The 18,929-nt window shown below is 43.0% G+C and overlaps 1 protein-coding gene across 2 annotated transcripts in view; it reads right to left on the bottom strand.

Moving 5' to 3' along the window:
* Positions 1-14,362, bottom strand: part of LOC126281422 (juvenile hormone esterase-like) — a 103,650-nt gene extending 89,288 nt beyond the window's left edge. Inside the window, exons 1-3 of one of the 2 annotated variants that reach the window (XM_049980366.1) lie at positions 14,136-14,362; positions 10,788-10,953; positions 7,362-7,528 (exon numbers count right to left, since the gene is read on the bottom strand). In XM_049980366.1, coding sequence (XP_049836323.1) covers positions 7,362-7,379 — 18 coding nt within the window. In that variant the 5' untranslated portion in view covers positions 7,380-7,528; positions 10,788-10,953; positions 14,136-14,362. The remainder of the gene's footprint in view (positions 1-7,361; positions 7,529-10,787; positions 10,954-14,135) is intronic. The other variant, XM_049980367.1, reaches the window with a different exon arrangement.
* Between the last annotated feature and the right edge of the window lie 4,567 nt (positions 14,363-18,929).

Raw genomic sequence — 18,929 nt, 5'->3', positions numbered from 1 at the left:
TTCCTTCAGCCCTTGATTCAGCATATAATGCTGTGCTCCACATGAAGATTCTCAGAATTTTTTCCTTTAAAAAAAAGGCAAATGGCTGATACCCAACAGACTTCTCTTGGACAGGAATGGCCTTTTGGTGTGTGCCTGTCTGCTCTTTGTGTGCTCCTTGCTTTGTCCATATTAATCTTGTTTCTTCTAATTCTCATTGCTTTCATGGCCGTCCCTAGTAGCTGAGTGGTCAGCGCGACAGAATGTCAATCCTAAGGGCCCCGGGTCGATTCCCGGATGATTCGGAGATTTTCTACGCTCAGAGACTGGGTGTTGTGTTGTCCTAATCATCATCATTTCATCCCTAATCGACGCGCAAGTCGCCGAAGTGGCGTCAACTCGAAAGACTTGCACCAGGCGAACGGTCTACCTGGTGGGACTCCCTAGTCACACGACTTTTACTTTACTTTCATCTTTCATCATTTATTCTCGGTCTATATCCTGTACCCATTTGACTGCTCATTTCATTCAACATAACTTGTAGTTCGTCTCCATCTTCACTGAAGATAATAATGTCACCATCTGATCTAATAACTGATATCCTTCAACCCAGAACTTCAATCCCGCTCTTGAAGTTTCTATTTCCGTGATCCCGTCTTCGAAGTATATAGTGAACTGAGAGTGCGAAAGACGGCATCCCGATCTCACGCCCTTTTTAATCGGTGCTCTTGGATCTACTTTTTCAATAATTTACTTCACTGTTTAATCTGAATGTAGAAATTAGAAACAAATCTGCTAAAAATGTGAAGTAGCAATGTTACTCTTATGTATATGAGGTCTGCCAAAATGTTGATTAGGAGCTGGAATTGAAATTTGAAGTATATCTACTAAGTCGCCAGTCTCACAGATTTTCCACACCGACCGCCAGCGTGAGTAATCGTTCTGTTGCCCCTTCCCCCAATGGTCTTAGAAATTCCAATGGAACGTTCTTTATCCCTCCTGCCGTATTTGATCTTCCAATGCTCTGTTAAATTCTAGTAGTGCATCCCCCGTCTCATTCCTATCGACCCCAACTTCTTCTTCTATCACATCAGCAGAGAATCCCTAGTCCTTATAGACGTCTTCAGTTTCGTCCTTCCATCTATCTGTTCCCTCCTCTGCGTTGAACAGTGAAATTCTCATTGGATTCTTAATGTTGCCGCTCTTCCATTTACTTTCACAGAGAGCTGAACTGACTTTTCTTTGTGCTAAATCAGTCCTTCCGACAATAATTTAGTTTTCGATTTTTCAGATTTTAGCTTCAGCCCTTTCGGCCTGGCGTCCATATGTTTCCTATTTATATTGTTCCTAACTGATTTATGTTGCTGTATTCCTCTCTTCCCCTGACCATTTCTGTACTTCTCTTTTTAGTCGACCAATTAAAGCATGCCGTTTCTTCCGCAAGGTTCTTGTGAGGTACCTTCCTTATACCTATGTTTGCCTTTTCGACATCTGTCATTGTTTCTTTACAGACGCCCTCTCCTGTTCAACAAGTGTCTACGGTGGTATTCCTTATCACAGTATCCAAATCTTTAGCGGGCTTCAAGAGCATCTAATCACTCTGCACAAGGGAAACTCCCTCAGATTTAGTTGTAAGATGGTCCAGTGGACAGCCCGCCAAAAGCTCAACACCAATCAAGCATGAAAATAGGAAGAAGGTGTACTGAACTGTGAAAACAGAAGCAAAATAGAAACAATGAGCGGTCCAAACACAAGATGTGCAACATCGAGCGAATTCGCAGAGCCAGTCGTCGTGGTTTTGCGGTCACGGTATTGGTTTATGAAGAGGCAGATGTGATCAAATCATATTTTTTTAATCACAAAATTATGAATTGTCTACCCGTCGACACAAGCACCACATGTTATGACTCCTGCATTCCCTTTTGGAAGTTTTGACTGTTTAATTCCTTTGTTGTAACATACACTACTGGCCATTAACATACTTTCAAACTGTACTTTTTACCGAAATAAATATTTAACATTTGGACATTATGTTTATTTTTTTCATTATTAACTATTTTCATTTGTACTCGAACTAGCTTTCCTTTTACCATAAACTTATTTAACATACACTACCGGCCATTAAAATTGCTACACCAAGAAGAAATGCAGATGATAAACAGGTATTCATTGAACAAATATGTTATGCTAGAACTGACATGTGATTACATTTTCATGCAATTTGGGTGCGTAGATCCTGAGAAATCAGTACCCAGAACAACCACCTCTAACCGTAATAACGCCCTTGATACGCCTGGGCATTGAGTCAAACAGAGCTTGCATGACGTGTACAGGTACAGCTGTACATGCAGCTTCAACACGATACCACAGTTCACCAAGAGTAGTGACTGGCGTATTGTGACGAACCAGTTGCTCAGCCACCATTGACCAGACGTTTCCAATTGTTGAGAGATCTGGAGAATGTGCTGGCCAGGGCAGCAGTCGAACATTTTCTGTACCGAGAAAGGCCCGTACTCGACATGCAACACGCGGTCGTGCATTATCCTGCTGAATTGTAGAGTTTCGCAGAGATCGAATGAAGGGTAGAGCCACGGTTCGTAATGCATCTGAAATGTAACGTCCACTGTTCAAAGTGCCGTTAATGCGAACAAGAGGTGACCGAGACGTGTAACCAATAGCACCCCATACCATCACGCCGGGTGATACGCCGGTATGGCGATGACGAATACACGCTTCCACTGTGCGTTCACCGCGATGTCGCCAAACACGGGATGCGACCATCATGATGCTGTAAACAGAACCTGGATTCATCCGAAAAAATGACGTTTTGTCATTCGTGCACACAGGTTCGTCATTGTGTACAACATCGCAGGCGCTCCTGTCTGTGATGCAGCGTCAAGGGTAATCGCAGCCATGGTCTCCGAGCTAATAGACCATTCTGCTGCAAACGTCGTCGAACTGTTCGAGCAGATGATTGTTGTCTTGCAAACGTCCTCATCTGTTGACTCAGGGATCGAGACGTGGCTGCACGATCCGTTACAGCCATAGGGATAAGATGCCTGTCATCTCGACTACTTGTGATACGAGGCACATGCTATCACACTAACATACAGAGACAAAAACACCTGTCATAGTTTTTAATTATGTTCTTTTATGTGAAGGTAATTTTATTGGATTGATTGAGTAACCCACAGCATTATCTCGACACTCTCTGCTGTCATTATATTTTATAGTAACAAACGCAGCCATGGCCTACCGAGGACATAGCGATCATTGTAAACAGTATTCAGGTAAAACAGCCACTGGTGTTTGCTTGTGGTACCGACCGGTACTTTTAATCCCGCTGCGTCCGGGGTACTCTGACGGTGCTCACGTCTGAGAAGCGAAACAAGTTATAGTAAAGCACATAGTTTGCGATCTGTAGTTGTTTTATCTGAGAATTAGTTACAGAGTAGTTTGAAAATCCTGACTTCGGCAATACATAAAATCAAATCCTTATAGGAGAAAAGACCATGAGAGTTGGAAAACTTGTGAAGAATCTGTTCAGGTAGAGGAAGTAGTAAAGCAGTGATGACAAAAATATAGGTAACAAACTCTTCGTAATATGTTGCTATGGCAAAGCCCTGGTAAGGAGATAACTGTACTTAAAGGCCTTTCCGTAATTTTATGATTTCAAGATTTGTTAGCAACATTTATTGCTCTGACTATCATATTTTCAACACATACCGGTGTTTAGGAGAAGAATGCAATGATTCGTTTTGTTTTATTTTCTATTGAGTTCAGCGGCCTCTTCCTTTTCCATTACCAGGTCTTGATTTCTTTATCTGCATGATATGGAAGCATGAGTGTGTATTTTCGAATGTGCGGAGTACATCAGTCGGATAAGTTTCTTGTCCCCCCCCCCCCACTCCCCCTCCCCTCTACAAAGGGAAGTAGCCACACTGACCTTCCGATTTAAACTCCTTTCTTCTCAGTTTAAGCTCCAGAGATATCCGCTAAAATGACGTGTAGGTAATTATCAACCTTCCCCGTCTTGCTGTTTTTCCAGTAAAAAAACATGCGGGGAGTAGAGAGCTTTTCTGGTTATCTGTCTTACTCGATTGGCTAGCCAAGAGGTGCCATACCTTTCCATTGAGAAAAAAGCGAGGCCGCTTCCACCACGGACGAGCGGAGTTCAGGGTGGAGATTTTAACTTGCCGGATATAGACTGGGAAACTCAAACGGTCATAAAGGATGGCATGGACAAAGAATTCGGTGAAATTTTTTTAAGTGCTTTATCTGAAAACTACCTTGGGCAGTTAAACAGAGAACCGACTCGTGGCGATAACATATTAGACCTTCTGGTGTCAAACAGACCCGAACTATTTGAAACAGTTAACGCAGAACAGGGAATCAGCGATCATAAAGCGGTAACTGCATCGATGATTTCAGCCGCAAATAGAAATATTAAAAAAGGTAGGAAGATTTATCTGTTTAGCAAAAGTGACAAAAAGCAGATTACAGAGTACCTGACGGCTCAACACAATAGTTTTGTCTCAAGTACAGATACTATTGACGATCAGTGGACAAAGTTCAAAATCATCGTACAATATGCGTTAGATGAGTATGTGGCAAGCAAGATCGCAAGAGATGGAAAAGAGCCACCGTGGTACAACAACCGAGTTAGAAAACTGCTGCGGAAGCAAAGGGAACTTCACAGCAAACATAAACATAGCCAAAGCCTTGCAGACAAACAAAAATTACACGAAGCGAAATGTAGTGTGAGGAGGGCTATGCGAGAGGCGTTCAATGAATTCGAAAGTAAAGTTCTATGTACTATCTTGGCAGAATATCCTAAGAAATTTTGGTCTTATGTCAAAGCGGTAGGTGGATAAAAACAAAATGTCCAGACACTCTGTGACCAAAATGGTACTGAAACAGAGGATGACAGACTAAAGGCCGAAATACTAAATGTCTTTTTCCAAAGCGGTTTCACAGAGGAAGACTGCACTGTAGTTCCTTCTCTAGATTGTCGTACAGATGACAAAATGGTAGATATCGAAACAGACGACAGAGGGATAGAGAAACAATTAAAATCGCTCAAAAGAGGAAAGGCCGCTGGATCTGATGGGATACCAGTTCGATTTTACACAGAGTACACGGAGGAACTTGCCCCCCTTCTTGCAGCGGTGTACCGTAGGTCTCTAGAAGAGCGTAGCATTCCAAAGGATTGGTAAAGGGCACAGGTCATCCCCGTTTTCAAGAAGGGACGTCGAACAGATGTGCAGAACTATAGACCTATATCTCTAACGTCAATCAGTTGCAGAATTTTGGAACACGTATTATGTTCGAGTATAATGACTTTTCTGGAGACTAGAAATCTACTCTGTAGGAATCAGCATGGGTTTCGAAAAAGACGGTCCTGTGAAACCCAGCTCACGCTATTCGTCCACGAGACTCAGAGGGCCATAGACACGAGTTCCCAGGTAGATGCCGTGTTTGTTGACTTCCGCAAGGCGTTCGATACAGTTCCCCACAGTCGTTTAATGTACAAAGTAAGAGCATATGGACTATCAGACCAATTGTGTTATTGGATTGAAGAGTTCCTAGATAACAGAACGCAGCATGTCATTCTCAATGGAGAGAAGTCTTCCGAAGTAAGAGTGGTTTCAGGTGTGCCGCAGGGGAGTGTCATAGGACCGTTGCTATTCACAATATACATAAATGAACTTGTGGATGACATCGGTAGTTCATTGAGGCTTTTTGCAGATGATGCTGTGGTGTATCGAGAGGTTGTAACAATGGAAAATTGTACTGAAATGCAGGAGGATCTGCAGCGAATTGACGCATGGTGCAGGGAATGGCAATTGAATCTCAATGTAGACAAGTGTAATGTGCTGCGAATACATAGAAAGATAGATCCCTTACCATTTAGCTAAAAAATAGCAGGTCAGCAAGTGGAAGCAGTTAATTCCATAAATTATCTGGGAGTATGCACTAGGAGTGATTTAAAATGGAATGATCATATAAAGTTGATCGTCAGAAAGCATATACCAGACTGAGATTCATGGGAAGAAGCCTAAGGAAATGCAATCCGAAAACAAAGGAAGTGGGTTACAGTACGCTTGTTCGCCCACTGCTTGAATACTGCTCAGCAGCGTGGGATCCGTACCAGATAGGGTTGATAGAAGAGATAGAGAAGATCCAACGGAGAGCAGTGCGCTTCGTTACCGGATCATTTAGTAATCGCGAAAGCGTTACGGAGATGATAGATAAACTCCAGTGGAAGACTCTGCAAGGGAGACGCTCAGTAGCTCGGTACGGGCTTTTGTTAAAGTTTCGAGGACATACATTCACCAAAGAGTCAAGCAGTATATTGCTCGCTCCTACGTATATCTCGCGAAGAGACCATGAGGATAAAATCAGAGAGATTAGAGCGCACACAGAAGCATACCGACAATCCTTCTTTCCACGAACAATACGACACTGGAATAGAAGGGAGAACCGATAGAGGTACTCAAAGTACCCTCCGCCACACACCGTCAGGTGGCTTGCGGAGTATGGATGTAGATGTAAATGTAGATGTAGACGCTGGTGTCTTGGATGGAGACTCTCTTCCTGCAGACTCCGTCGTGCGAATGTGGTTGTTCGCTTGGAAAATTGTATTAGTACTAGTCTGACTGTGTTGTGAGTTAGGGTGGTGTTAGATTTGAAAGTGTCAGCACTTTCAATTTCAGTTGCTGATGTATAATATTCCCGCTGAATACCAACAGATTCGTATGCAAAATAAGATATCGTGTTCATGTTTTGTTGTTCAAAAATGGTTCAAATGGCTCTGAGCACTATGGGACTTAATATCTATGGTCCTCAGTCCCCTAGAACTACTTAAACCTAACTAACCTAAGGACAACACACAACACCCAGCCATCACGAGGCAGAGAAAATCCCCGACCCGGCCGGGAATCGAACCCGGGAACCCGGTTTTGTTGTTCGCCTTATCTGTCGATAACTTTCGCGTTTCGCATCTTGCCTCAGTTAGCCAGTGCTTTTAGTTTAGCGGAGTGATAATCGAACAAAATTCTTAACGGAAGCGAAATTCTAGTAGTGGAGTGGACTTTGAATCTCTTATGAATGACCGCCCCAAACGTGTCTCATAGTCCTTGAGTTGCACTTGTTTATTGAGTTCTAATTATTATTTCTTCTATAGATCTCGCCTTAAGTGAACTTTTTCAGAAAACTAAAACTTTAACTTTTATTGAGGACGTGTTCTTCCAAGTGAGCAAACCAAATCGACTCAGATGCTTCAGTTTTGGAGGATTATATGGACTCCAGACTGACACCAACTCGGCACGACCTCAGAAGATTTCTCTGCTACAGTAGAGTGGTGAATGGCATATACTTACATCAATAACGGCTTGCATGTCGTCCGTGGGGAAACCCTCGTCCCCAAAGTAGAAGCGCTCCAGCTGTTGGGCCGCACGGGTCCGCTGTTCCTCCGTGGGCAGCGGCAGCTGGGAGCCGACCAGCGCCGTGAATTTCTCCTTCAAGTACGCGATCTTTGCTTCGGTCACTAGAACAATCAAAGAGCTCTGCAGTAGCAACCGGATTCTGTGCGCTACAAGTCCATAAAATGTGCGTCCAGCAGCCTCTACAGTACTATGGGTCAACAGTTTCTGCCTCCTGTGGCGTGCACTTACATGTTTCTTTAAATTCCTGATCTATCAATGTCGATTTGACACCTTAGCCCGGTGGTTCTGTTGCAAGTTTGTGGACATCTAGTATGTACTGGCATCTGATTATTTCCCTTCATCTTTTTCCTTGCCTTGTCAATACTACACGAAGATGTATCGCAGACAACGTAAGCAAACACCAGCAAGATAATAAATTACGAGTGTTATGAACTGCCCTACAGAGGTCATTAATGAATTTAGAACTTTCCGTGCTCCACTCTCGATATTGCCAACTGAAGCAGCTGTGACGACCAGTAGCCAAATGGATCAGAGTGAAGCTTTGTTCAGGAGTGTGCAGTAATAGAACTTTATTGTGAACCGAGTACTACTGTATCTACAGTTACAATACAATCTCCTGAACCTACTGTACGGTGCAGGGTGGAGGGTACCACGTACCGTTACTAGTCATTTCGTTTCCTGTTCCACTCGAAATTAGAGCGAGGGAAGAACGACTGTCTAGAAGCCTCCTTATGACCCCTAATTTCTCTTATCTTATCTTTGTCGCCCTTAAACGAAACGTACGTTGGAGGAGGTATAATCGATCTGCAGCCGGCCTCAAATGCAGTTCTTTATATTTCCGCAGTAGTGCCTTGGGAAAGAGCATCTTCTTCCCTCCAGGGTTTTCTATTTGAGTGTCTGAAGCATTTCCATGATTGTCGAGTGATGATCGTGCCTACTGGTCACAAATCTTGGTTCGATAATTTTCTTTATTCCGATCTGCTGGAGATGGCAAACACTCGCTTAATACTCAAAGATGTGTCGCACTAGCGCTATACACGCCATCTCCTTTGTAAATACTGTTGTGGGGTTGAGGGGGATCGAACCCGGGACTCAAGATGGAAGAGCTGAAGCTGGGACCCATAGCGCCGTATTTCGTCAGGAGCCTGAGCAAGTTAGCATCAAGGGGCAGTCCAGAGTGATATAGCGGTACTCAGTAGCATTTCTTTATTGAGCTAACTTACAGTATTCATTGGGTGCAGCATAGTGTCCGCATGCTGCCCGCATCACTGCCTCCGAGTCCGGCTGGCTCAGCAACTCCTGGTATGCCGACGCTGCTGCTGCTGTCATCAAGGCTGCTCAGCTGGAAGTCGGCCGCACTCTCCCCGGTCGCCGCCCACCGATGCGTCGCTTCTTGCGCCGCCTAGCTGCCCGCGATTCCAGGGACTGCCACAGTTCCTGGTCCTTGCAGCCCTCCGCTCTATTGGGCGTGCTCTGTCCGACCATGGGATAAAGGTGGATGTACTGGACACCCGTGGTCCTTGGGCCATTGCTGCGAGCCCGCGCCTTCCAGGATGCTGTGCCTCAACTTGCTGCTAGTGGAGCTTGCTGGATGGCAACACCCACTGCCATCTCTAGTGCTGTCGCAGCACTGCTGTGCCTCCCACAGAGTGTACGCCTCACCCGGACCCCAGTACGCCAGTTCAGAAGCGAACATGGCCCGTAGACTGGAGTGGAACCGAACCCCTCCTGGATCCACTGCAGACCTCTGTCACTGCCCTCTTTCATGCAGACAGTGAGATCTCCAAGTCCAAGGCTGCGGTTCCGTCCCACCCCAGTGTTGTGTCCCGACACAGGATATAGACCAAACAAGTACATAGAAAGAAAGTACAAGTTTATGCCGAACACTTATAACATTGCTGACAGACTGGCCCGTATACGGGTAGACCAGCACAGGTCCGTCCCGACGCTCGACTGACCTGGGCACACTCTGTCCCAAGCTAAAACTGCCTGTCTATTTATACTGGTTTTTCCCTTGCTTATGATGTAGTGTCAGGGAGAGACAGAAACTATGGCAGGGATAAATTCCCACACGTCAGCCACTTACAAATTGCCCTTTTGGCTCTGGCATAGTGCCCCACCTCATACATCGCAATAACTCAAAGCAACGCTGGAGTTTCTTGCCTCTTTGTTGCTCCACTCAGAACAAATTATGCTTGCAATGCCATGTTTACCTTGCCTGGCCTGCTGGCTGTCGTCTGTTACCACACTCTGCCCCAGATTTCATCGCCCAACCGCGCCTTCATTGAATGATAAAATTTCCCTTTCCATCGACTAGGACTCACACTAGCGCAGCAATGTACTATCCTTAATGAAGCCGAGGATTCTTCCTTACTACAAACATCATGTGCTCATTCCATTTCACATCGCTTTGCAACGTTACGCCTAGATACTTCGTCGATATGATTGTTAAGCAGCACAATGTTAATGCTGTGTTAGAACGTTATAGGATTGTTTATCCTGCTCATCGGCATTAGCTAACATTCTTCTACATTTAGAGCAAACTGCCATACATCACATCAACTAGAAATTCTGCCTAAGTCACCTTATCCTCCTACAGTCACTCAACAGCGACACCTTCCCGTAGACTGCAGTGTCATTGGTAAACAGCCATAAACTGCGTTCACCCTGTCCATTGACGATAACCTTGTATCTGATGAACCTCATATATCTCGGAACCTATTCCGTATGCTCTGACCTTCGTCAACAGTCTTCTGTGGGGCACCGTGTCAAACGCTTTCCAGAAATCTGGGGATATGGAATCTGCCTGTTGCTCTCCATCCTTGATTTGTAGGCTATCATGTGAGAAAAGGGCAAGCTGAGTTTCGCACGAGTTATGCTTTCTCAATCAGTGCTGACTTGTGGACAGGAGCTTTCTATGTCTCAAAGAACATTATTGTATCCAAACTCACAATGCGTTCATCAACTTTGCAGAAAACCGAAGGATATTGGTCTATGATTATGCGATTCCTTTGTTTTATCTTTGTTATACTCAGGAGCCACCTGAGTTTTTTTCCAGTCGCTCGGGAGATACTTGTGGGAGAGAGATTAACGATAAATGCAAGATAAGTAAGGAGCCAATGGCACAGAACATTTTCTGTGAAACAGAACTGGGATTCCGTCTGGACCTGAATCAAAACATGGTGACCTTCGCAGAACTCGTAATCAGAATACTGAAGAGGACAATTGAACCCTTTTCCCCCACAGTATAGTGTATAGGTGTAGATTCGTATTTTAGCTATTACAAATGTGGCATGTGAATCACATATGATCCAAGTAGACGAGTTAAAGCAGGGAATGAACACAGATCGTGTTACTTACAGGTGGGTACGATGGTGCCCTCTGCGGAAGTGACGCCCACGATTATGGGGACCTGGTTGTAGCTACCGTTCCTCAGAATATCTGCTGGAGGCCCGATGATCACCGCAGAGTCAGATGGCGGTTCCACGACGGGTGTGAATGCCAGCGATAGTGGACGGCGCTTCTCCTGTGAATTTTAGTGGTACCAAAGATATCAGCTACTCTGTAAATATAAATAAGAAATTATCGTCATAAGTGACACAAGATATCATCTGAAGTACAAACTTCCTAAAATAATGTGTGTGAAAAGAGTTTACATGGGGTAGTGTGTAACTACAAGAGACTAAGTTACAGCTATAACAATATCTCTTTTCAGAACGACCAGTATTCATTGGCTAGCATTTGCATGACTCTGTTCTCGGATTTCACAGGAATTTCCTGATTCTATATATTATTTGTAATATTATTTACAATATTATATATTATATTATTTTGGTTCGTCTGTTGCTTGTGATATATATCAATGACTTTTCAGTAGTATTGTTTAAAGATGACAATTTCATACTTTTCACAGATGATACAAGTGTATTACTATTTTTACTTTATATTAAAAAATAACCAAGACAAACAGTAAATAACTTAAATTTTGAGAAAAACTTTGACAACGTTGTAAGAAAAACTATGAAAAATGATGAAGTAGTAGTAGGTAATAGATTAGATAACAGAAATCAGAGTATGGACGAAAACATATTATTTGTGTTAGATCTAGGTGTAAAACTGACAAACGAATATGAGGAATAAATTTCAGTACAGAAAACGAAAGCGATGGCTTTCATAGGAAGGCACTGTGAGGAGCCTGATTCAACACATAGCACAATTGTATAGTGTTTATTTTGTATTTATTTCACGTCACGGCTAGACAGTATCAGCCTCAATGCCAATGGAAGAATAAATAATCGTCTGTGGCACACGAGTGTAGATTTGTTTCTTCATCTTTTAAACTGCGAGTAGTTTGTAGTCGGTATTCAAATGTCATAGCTGTCAGTAGTTCGTAGAGCGTGGAAGTATTTTGTACATAATAGTATTCGAGGAATGTGCTAGTTAGCATTTTCCTGATGCTCATGGAGACAAAAGTGTGTAAAAGATTAACGACGTTGGCAGAATGGAAAGAAATGTATTTGCTTACCGTAATTCAATATAAAGTTTCAGTATAAAAATTCGGGCAGTATCTGCGGCATTTAATAGAAAGTTGTATGTGATAATTTTAGTGTAATCTATCTTCGAATAATAAAGAATCACTATTTTTACTTCAAATATGTTTCATACTTATTAAACAGAACCTTTTGTGAAACATTTTGCTGTTTAACGAAGCAGAGGGAAACAAATACAAGTAAATCTGAGTGACGACATCCCATACCTACAAGTAACGGTCAGTATAACGAAATCCAAGCTGGAATCAATTAACACACAATTCTGCCGGTGGAACATCCGCAACTGAGCATTACAGCCGAGGTTGCAAATACCTCTTCAGTTGTAGGGTTCTTTTTGTTTTTCAGTAGTTAAAACACGACCGGCTTCGGGCTCTTACATGCCCATCATCAGGTCTTATAACTCTGCCCTGTGACCCATAGCGCTGCGGTGGACGAGCGCAGAACGCGGTGTATCACCAGCGAACACCTTACAACTGAGCCGGTCACTGTGGCTGAGCTGTTCTAGGCGCTTCAGTCCGGAACCGTGCTGCTGCTACGGTGGTAGTTTCGAATCCTGCCTCGGGCATGGATGTGTGTGATCTCCTTAGGTTGGTTAGGTTTAAGCAGTTATAGGTTCTAGGGGACCGATGACCTCAGATGTTAAGTCCCTTAGTGCTTATAGCCATCCGGACCATTTGAACCTTACAACTGCAGCGGTATTTGCAAACCTCTGCCAATGAGTCCAATTTAAACTCGAACATTAGTTGAAGGATAGCCTATAACGCTACAGATGATAAGGGAATAACAGACCAGACCGGGTAGTAGTGTGGTACGTGTAAAGGAAAGGAGCAGAAAATTAGAAATTTGTGGTAAGCTCTTATGGCACTAAACTGCTGATGTCATCGGTCCCTAGGCCTACATACTACTTAGTGTAACTTACGCTATGGACAACACACACACACCCATTCCTGAGGGAGGCCTCGAACGTCCGACGGGAGCAGCAGTACGGACCGTGACAAGGCGCCCTAGACTATCCCGCTCGGCGAAAGGAGCAGACACCTTACACGTGGAGAATGATGTCAACGCTGCATCTGAAAAGTCCTGGATGCGGAGCTCGACCGCCTGTATCAATGTTGGCAGCCCTGGCCAAACAGCTTCCGCGAGCTTCAGTGCTCTGCCTGCGCTCCTGCCTAGCGTTCCGAGCGCATTGCAGGTGGGGCGATAAAAAGAAGAAGTGGAGAAGCCACTTTGTTCTATGCCGAAAGGGCATTACCTTACTTTTCATATGTCTTCAAAAGCCATCACACGATTATGAGCTTGGGAAACACTTATTGGAACATCATTATGACACCAGCCAGAAAGACGGTACGACTTACTTGTGTACCGATGAGTAACAGTGAATTCGGGCTGAACTAAAGGCTGCCATTAGGGAAAACCGCGAGTTCATGGTAAGCAGAGTGGTGACAAAATCTTTTATAGCCGGCATTACCAATTATCTGACTTCATTAAGTGACTTAATTCGAGAGGAGTATCATTTGGTAAGAGATATGACTGACGAAATCGGTGCTATCAAATAAAAACTAATCCTGTGGAAAAACATGGTATGGAACATTTCCCATAACTGAAAGCATTCGTTTATGGACTAGTCATACTGACTACGTTTTAATAACTGAAACATTTCATCTTGAATTCTCCAAGAGATTCCAAGATATCGCACCGTTGAAGATGGACTTCGATTTCCAGAATGAGATTTTCTCTCTGCAGCGGAGTGTGCGCTGATATGAAACTTCCTGGCAGATTAAAACTGTGTGCCCGACCGAGACTCGAACTCGGGACCTTTGCCTTTCGCGGGCAAGTGCTCTACCAACTAAGCTACCGAAGTACGACTGACGCGCGATACCCACAGCTTTACTTCTGCCAGCTTCTTCTGGACTTCGATTTATTTGTCAGATAATTCTAGATTTAGGCTGATAATGCAAGTCATCACTTCCAACATGAGGTAGTAGACGTACCCAGCTCAATGACCTGTTTGTTCAATACCAAGGTCTTGCAAAACTTTTATACAATGTTATCTCAAGAACAATGTCCTCGACTGCACAAACAATCTGCTAAAGATATTTCAGCACTTGATTCTCCGTGTATACGTGAATATTTCTATATGAAATTGACAAAATCGCACCAACGTTTAAGTGTAACAGATTCTGATCTTCATGTTTTCGCGGCGTATAGACGTTTCCATAAAACTTCTGGCGTGAGGCCGCATAAATTCAGCTTCTTCTTCTAATATTTAGGCTGAATACCGTCCAGGCATCTTCAGAGTGAGCCGAGGTTACTGACGCTCCAGCTCTTGCTCCGCCCTTTTAAACCCGAGGACCGAACCACTGCGTATGAGGCCAAAGATACACAAGGCACCAGAGATGTTAATAGGCTGCAAAGAGGTGAAACATGTGCATGGAAATTAAATCTATGGCTGCGCAGTCGATCCGCACGGTGATACCGATGTGTCACGGAGGGCTGCACCCTGCCGACGCCTTGTGATTTAATTACAGAAATTGCCGGATTCCGTGATTTTTCCAAGTTGAAGCCGCTATCTCCATTAATTAAATTCGTCGCCAACCGAATTTCAATTGCTTCTTTTACTACCGAGTCCTAGAAAAATAAAGTAGAGACTAAAATTACGACATTATCGTACATCGGTGGCAATACAGTGCTCTCCCCCGCAGATTTATTAGACTTTAAGAGACGGGTGTACCTGCGGTGCTCTGTGCATTTCTCCTGACTGTACGTACCTAATAAATCTGCGGTGGCGGAGCACTGTATTGCCACTGGGCCCTCTATGTATGTTGATTTTTCAAGCAACGTTGAACAGGAAAAACTATAGCCTTCGTCTGTATAAATTGCATGTCAAGTGTGCGTCTTTCATTTACTATGGTTAGACAAACCGAGAACAGTGACGTCATTAATGAGGAGAGGCAAGGAAGGTAGATCAGTACTTTATGTCCTGTTGGCAAAGAGGCCATCAGAGACGGAGCACAAGCTACGATTGGGAAAGAAGAGTTAGGAAATTGGCACACCCTTGTAAAGGATTCATTCTGTCGAGTTTAGGGAAATTACTGAAAACCTAAACCTCGAGGGGCAGACACGGGTTTGATCAGGATACTGATAGCAGGAATGTCATTAACGAACGAGAACTAGTTACCAGAAGTCAAACTGTGAAAGAAATTGAATGTGTAAATTCGTATTTGAACGTAGACACTGAATCACGAGATGCGGGAAGAGGCAACATTTGTGTTCATAAAGTATCAAAGGAAAATATGATAATCCAATTGGTACAAGAAATAAGGATAGGTACTCAAAAGCTATATAGCAGCAATCAGGAGTTGAGATCAGATGTGAACAGAAGTCAAATGATAATCATCAAGAACTGCAGGCAGACATAAAACTTTTCAAGCATGAAATTCACAAAATTTTTGACCAAAAAGTGATAGCTATCCGTAATGACATGCATATCAGTTCAATAAATGTAAAAAAGAATGTAACAAATTGCGCAATGCTGCACTATCTGACTTCAAGTGTAAGATAAAGATGCATTTTGGCAGATAGATGTGAATGTTACCAAAATTCAGGATCACATAAATTATAAAACAAACTATAGTGGACTCTACAGAAGGAATAACGAAATAGCTCACTCATAAGATATCTGTGAACAAAAGAAACATTCCGTTATTAATCTGAGGAGAAGTAGAAACGCAAATGCAAGAAAATCATATCGTGGGTGGTTGCATGAACATTATCACCGATAACATGATCAGTCGAAGACAGTTCAGGAAATTCGACCCATATAAACAGTCACTCCCAGTAGATTTCATGAAACAATTTAGAGCTACGCTTACATGAATTCATGATAAATAAATTTTTATTTTCGACACATGACTGCATGTGCTGAAACGTGGGCAGACCGTGTGCCTGATCAATATACGAACTTCACAGACTTCGAAAATGTGTTCTATCATAGATACTGGTTACGAGAAAAACAGTGAAATATCAACGAAAAATTATCATCAGTTTATAACTACGAATGCCACGAATGACTAATGTGCAACTTGCTTCAAAACTTTTGGGACCGAAATAGCTATCCATATGACCCCATCAGCGACGGTAATTTGATTACTTTTTGATAAAACACTTGTCATGGTAAGTATGAAGACAGCAAGGTTTGCAAACGTTAAATGATTTCAGTGAGCTCTTATGACTTCCTGACCGTTAGAAAAGATTTACAGTACACGAGGTGTGCCGAAAGAGTGCACAATATTCTTAATGACGCGAAACACTAAGGCAAGACACAATAAAGCGTGGTGAAGAGGCCACCAACAGGTTGTGCAAGACATATTTCAGTATCTTTCGCCTCGAAAAGAAACACAAGAATTGGGCGTCAGTTAGCGACAAAACAAGTGTGAATTAAATGAAACAAAGGATGATGTTACTAGTCACTGTTTTTTTACCTCCACGACGCATTTCAAAGGTTTCAATCTCCATCATCTGGTGCATCTACCTGGTGATGAAGTGTTAAACCTTTGAAAAGCGTCGTGGAGATAAATAAACATTGACTGCTAACAGTAAACTTGTTGTTTCACTTAATGTCAATAACGTGAAACCTAAACTAAAATGTTCGCATTTAAAACGAGTTATCTTGATAAACTAAATACAGATTCGAGTGAGACTCGTTTCGATCATGCAGTGGGTTATCTCAAAAGATACAAATGTTGAAGTATGATACGGAAAACATCAAGGCTGAATATCTAAGGGAAGAAGTACAAACTACAAATTAAGCTCTAATTGCAGTGCCTGAAATTGGTGTACATGCCCGGAAAATTGCAGCCATTATATCCATGAATTTGTATGAAAAACTTCGTGAAACAGAAGTGATACCGTTACCTCCGGTATACATTATGCATATGATCACAGCAGCTGCTCAAGGGAACTCGTGCTGTTAGTTGACAAGCACTCATGAGATACAACGGAATGAATTTTGGGGTAATGATTGGCTGACGCCAATAAAATGTACAATTGATTTCAGAATAGGATGATTAAGCACTGCAATGAAGATGTTGGAAATAAATTTCATCAACTTCATCTTGTAGAATAAGAAGAAAAAGTTTCTGCACATTTAGGAGATTGATGATGGGATATAAGCGCCAGTTTATAGGAAAGAAAATGTTTCCACAACGAGAAAAGAAGAGAATCTGAGGGTCACACCTAAAATTCAGGAAAATATCGACGTTTTGAGTAACTTTTCCACAACCAATAGAGAAGAATTATCGGCAAACATGGACTGATGGAAGGACGTCAATTTTAAATTAAGGTACGGTCAAAAGAAACATTCAAGATGAAGTTGTATTCAGTACTACTAGCCAGAGAAGCTGTAGAAAAGAAAATTAAGTGTAAGATAGAGAATGATATAAGCGCGACATCGGGCAGTGAATCTTACAATCCAGTAAAAATGCTGATCAAAAAGAATAGCAACTCAGTTATACTAGTTTTACATTCCATAGTTATGAGCCATATCATGATACCTCAGCAAGATCAGCCAGAAAACTTAGAAGAGCTTTTGAAATAATTTAATGGCTCTTATTATCTTAATAGATAAGATATGACAAGTAGTTACTTCCAGATGGAGTTGGAGGAGAGAAGCCAAAAATTCACCTTATTCTTGTATAACGGATACTGCTGTCACTTCAGGCGTATGTCATTTGCTTGAAAAATTTCATCTGCTGCATTCGTTCGACCTTTGATTCTTGGAGAGCAGCCTTTGCAGAACGTGATACTTTTCGTAGATCACAGTTTGATTGCTTCCACTTGGTAACTTGGTGGGAAGAGTGCGTAGCTACACTCGATAAAATTATACGAGGTGCATTCAAGTTCTAAGGCCTCCGATTTTTTTCTAATTAACTACTCACCTGAAATCGATGAAACTGGCGTTACTTCTCGACGTAATCGCCCTGTAGACATACACATTTTTCACAACGCTGGCGCCATGATTCCATGGCAACGGCGAAGGCTTCTTTAGGAGTCTGTTTTGACCACTGGAAAATCGCTGAGGCAATAGCAGCTCGGCTGGTGAATGTGCGCCCACGAAGAGTGTCTTTCATTGCTGGAAAAAGCCAAAAGTCACAAGGAGCCAGGTCAGGTGAGCAGGGAGCATGAGGAATCACTTCAAAGTTGTTATCACGAAGAAACTGTTGCGTAACGTTAGCTCAATGTGCGGGTGCGTTGTCTTGGTGAAACAGCACACGCGCAGCCCTTCCCAGACGTTTTTGTTGCAGTGCAGGAAGGAATTTGTTCATTTTCGTAGGATGCACCTGTTACCGTAGTGCCCTTTGGAACGCAATGGGTAAGGATTACGCCCTCGCTGTCCCAGAACATGGACACCATCATTTTTTCAGCACTGGCCGTTACCCGAAATTTTTTTGGTGGCGGTGAATCTGTGTGCTTCCATTGAGCTGACTGGCGCTTTGTTTCTGGATTGAAAAATGGCATCCACGTCTCATACATTGTCACAACCGACGAAAAGAAAGCCCCATTCGTGTTGTCGTCGCGCGTCAACGTTTCTTGGCAACATGCCACATGGGCAGCCATGTGGTCGTCCATCAACATTCGTGGCACCCACCTGGATGACACTTTTCGCATTTTCAGGTCGTCATGCAGGATTGTGTGCACAGAACCTACAGAAATGCTAACTCTGGAGGCGATCTGTTCAATAGTCATTCCGCGATCCCGCAAAACAAATCTCTCCACTTTCTCGATCATGTCGTCAGACCGGCTTGTGCGAGCCTGAGGTTGTTTCGGTTTGTTGTCACACGACATTCTGCCTTCATTAAAATGTCGCACCCACGAACACACTTTCGACACATCTATAACTCCATCACCACATGTCTCCTTCAACTGTCGATGAATTTCAATTGGTTTCACACCA

This window comes from Schistocerca gregaria, chromosome 7, assembly GCF_023897955.1.
Source record: "Schistocerca gregaria isolate iqSchGreg1 chromosome 7, iqSchGreg1.2, whole genome shotgun sequence".
Classification (NCBI taxonomy): domain Eukaryota; kingdom Metazoa; phylum Arthropoda; class Insecta; order Orthoptera; family Acrididae; genus Schistocerca; species Schistocerca gregaria.
Note: the sequence above shows the minus strand (reverse complement) of the source record. Positions and strands in the feature narration are given on the sequence as shown.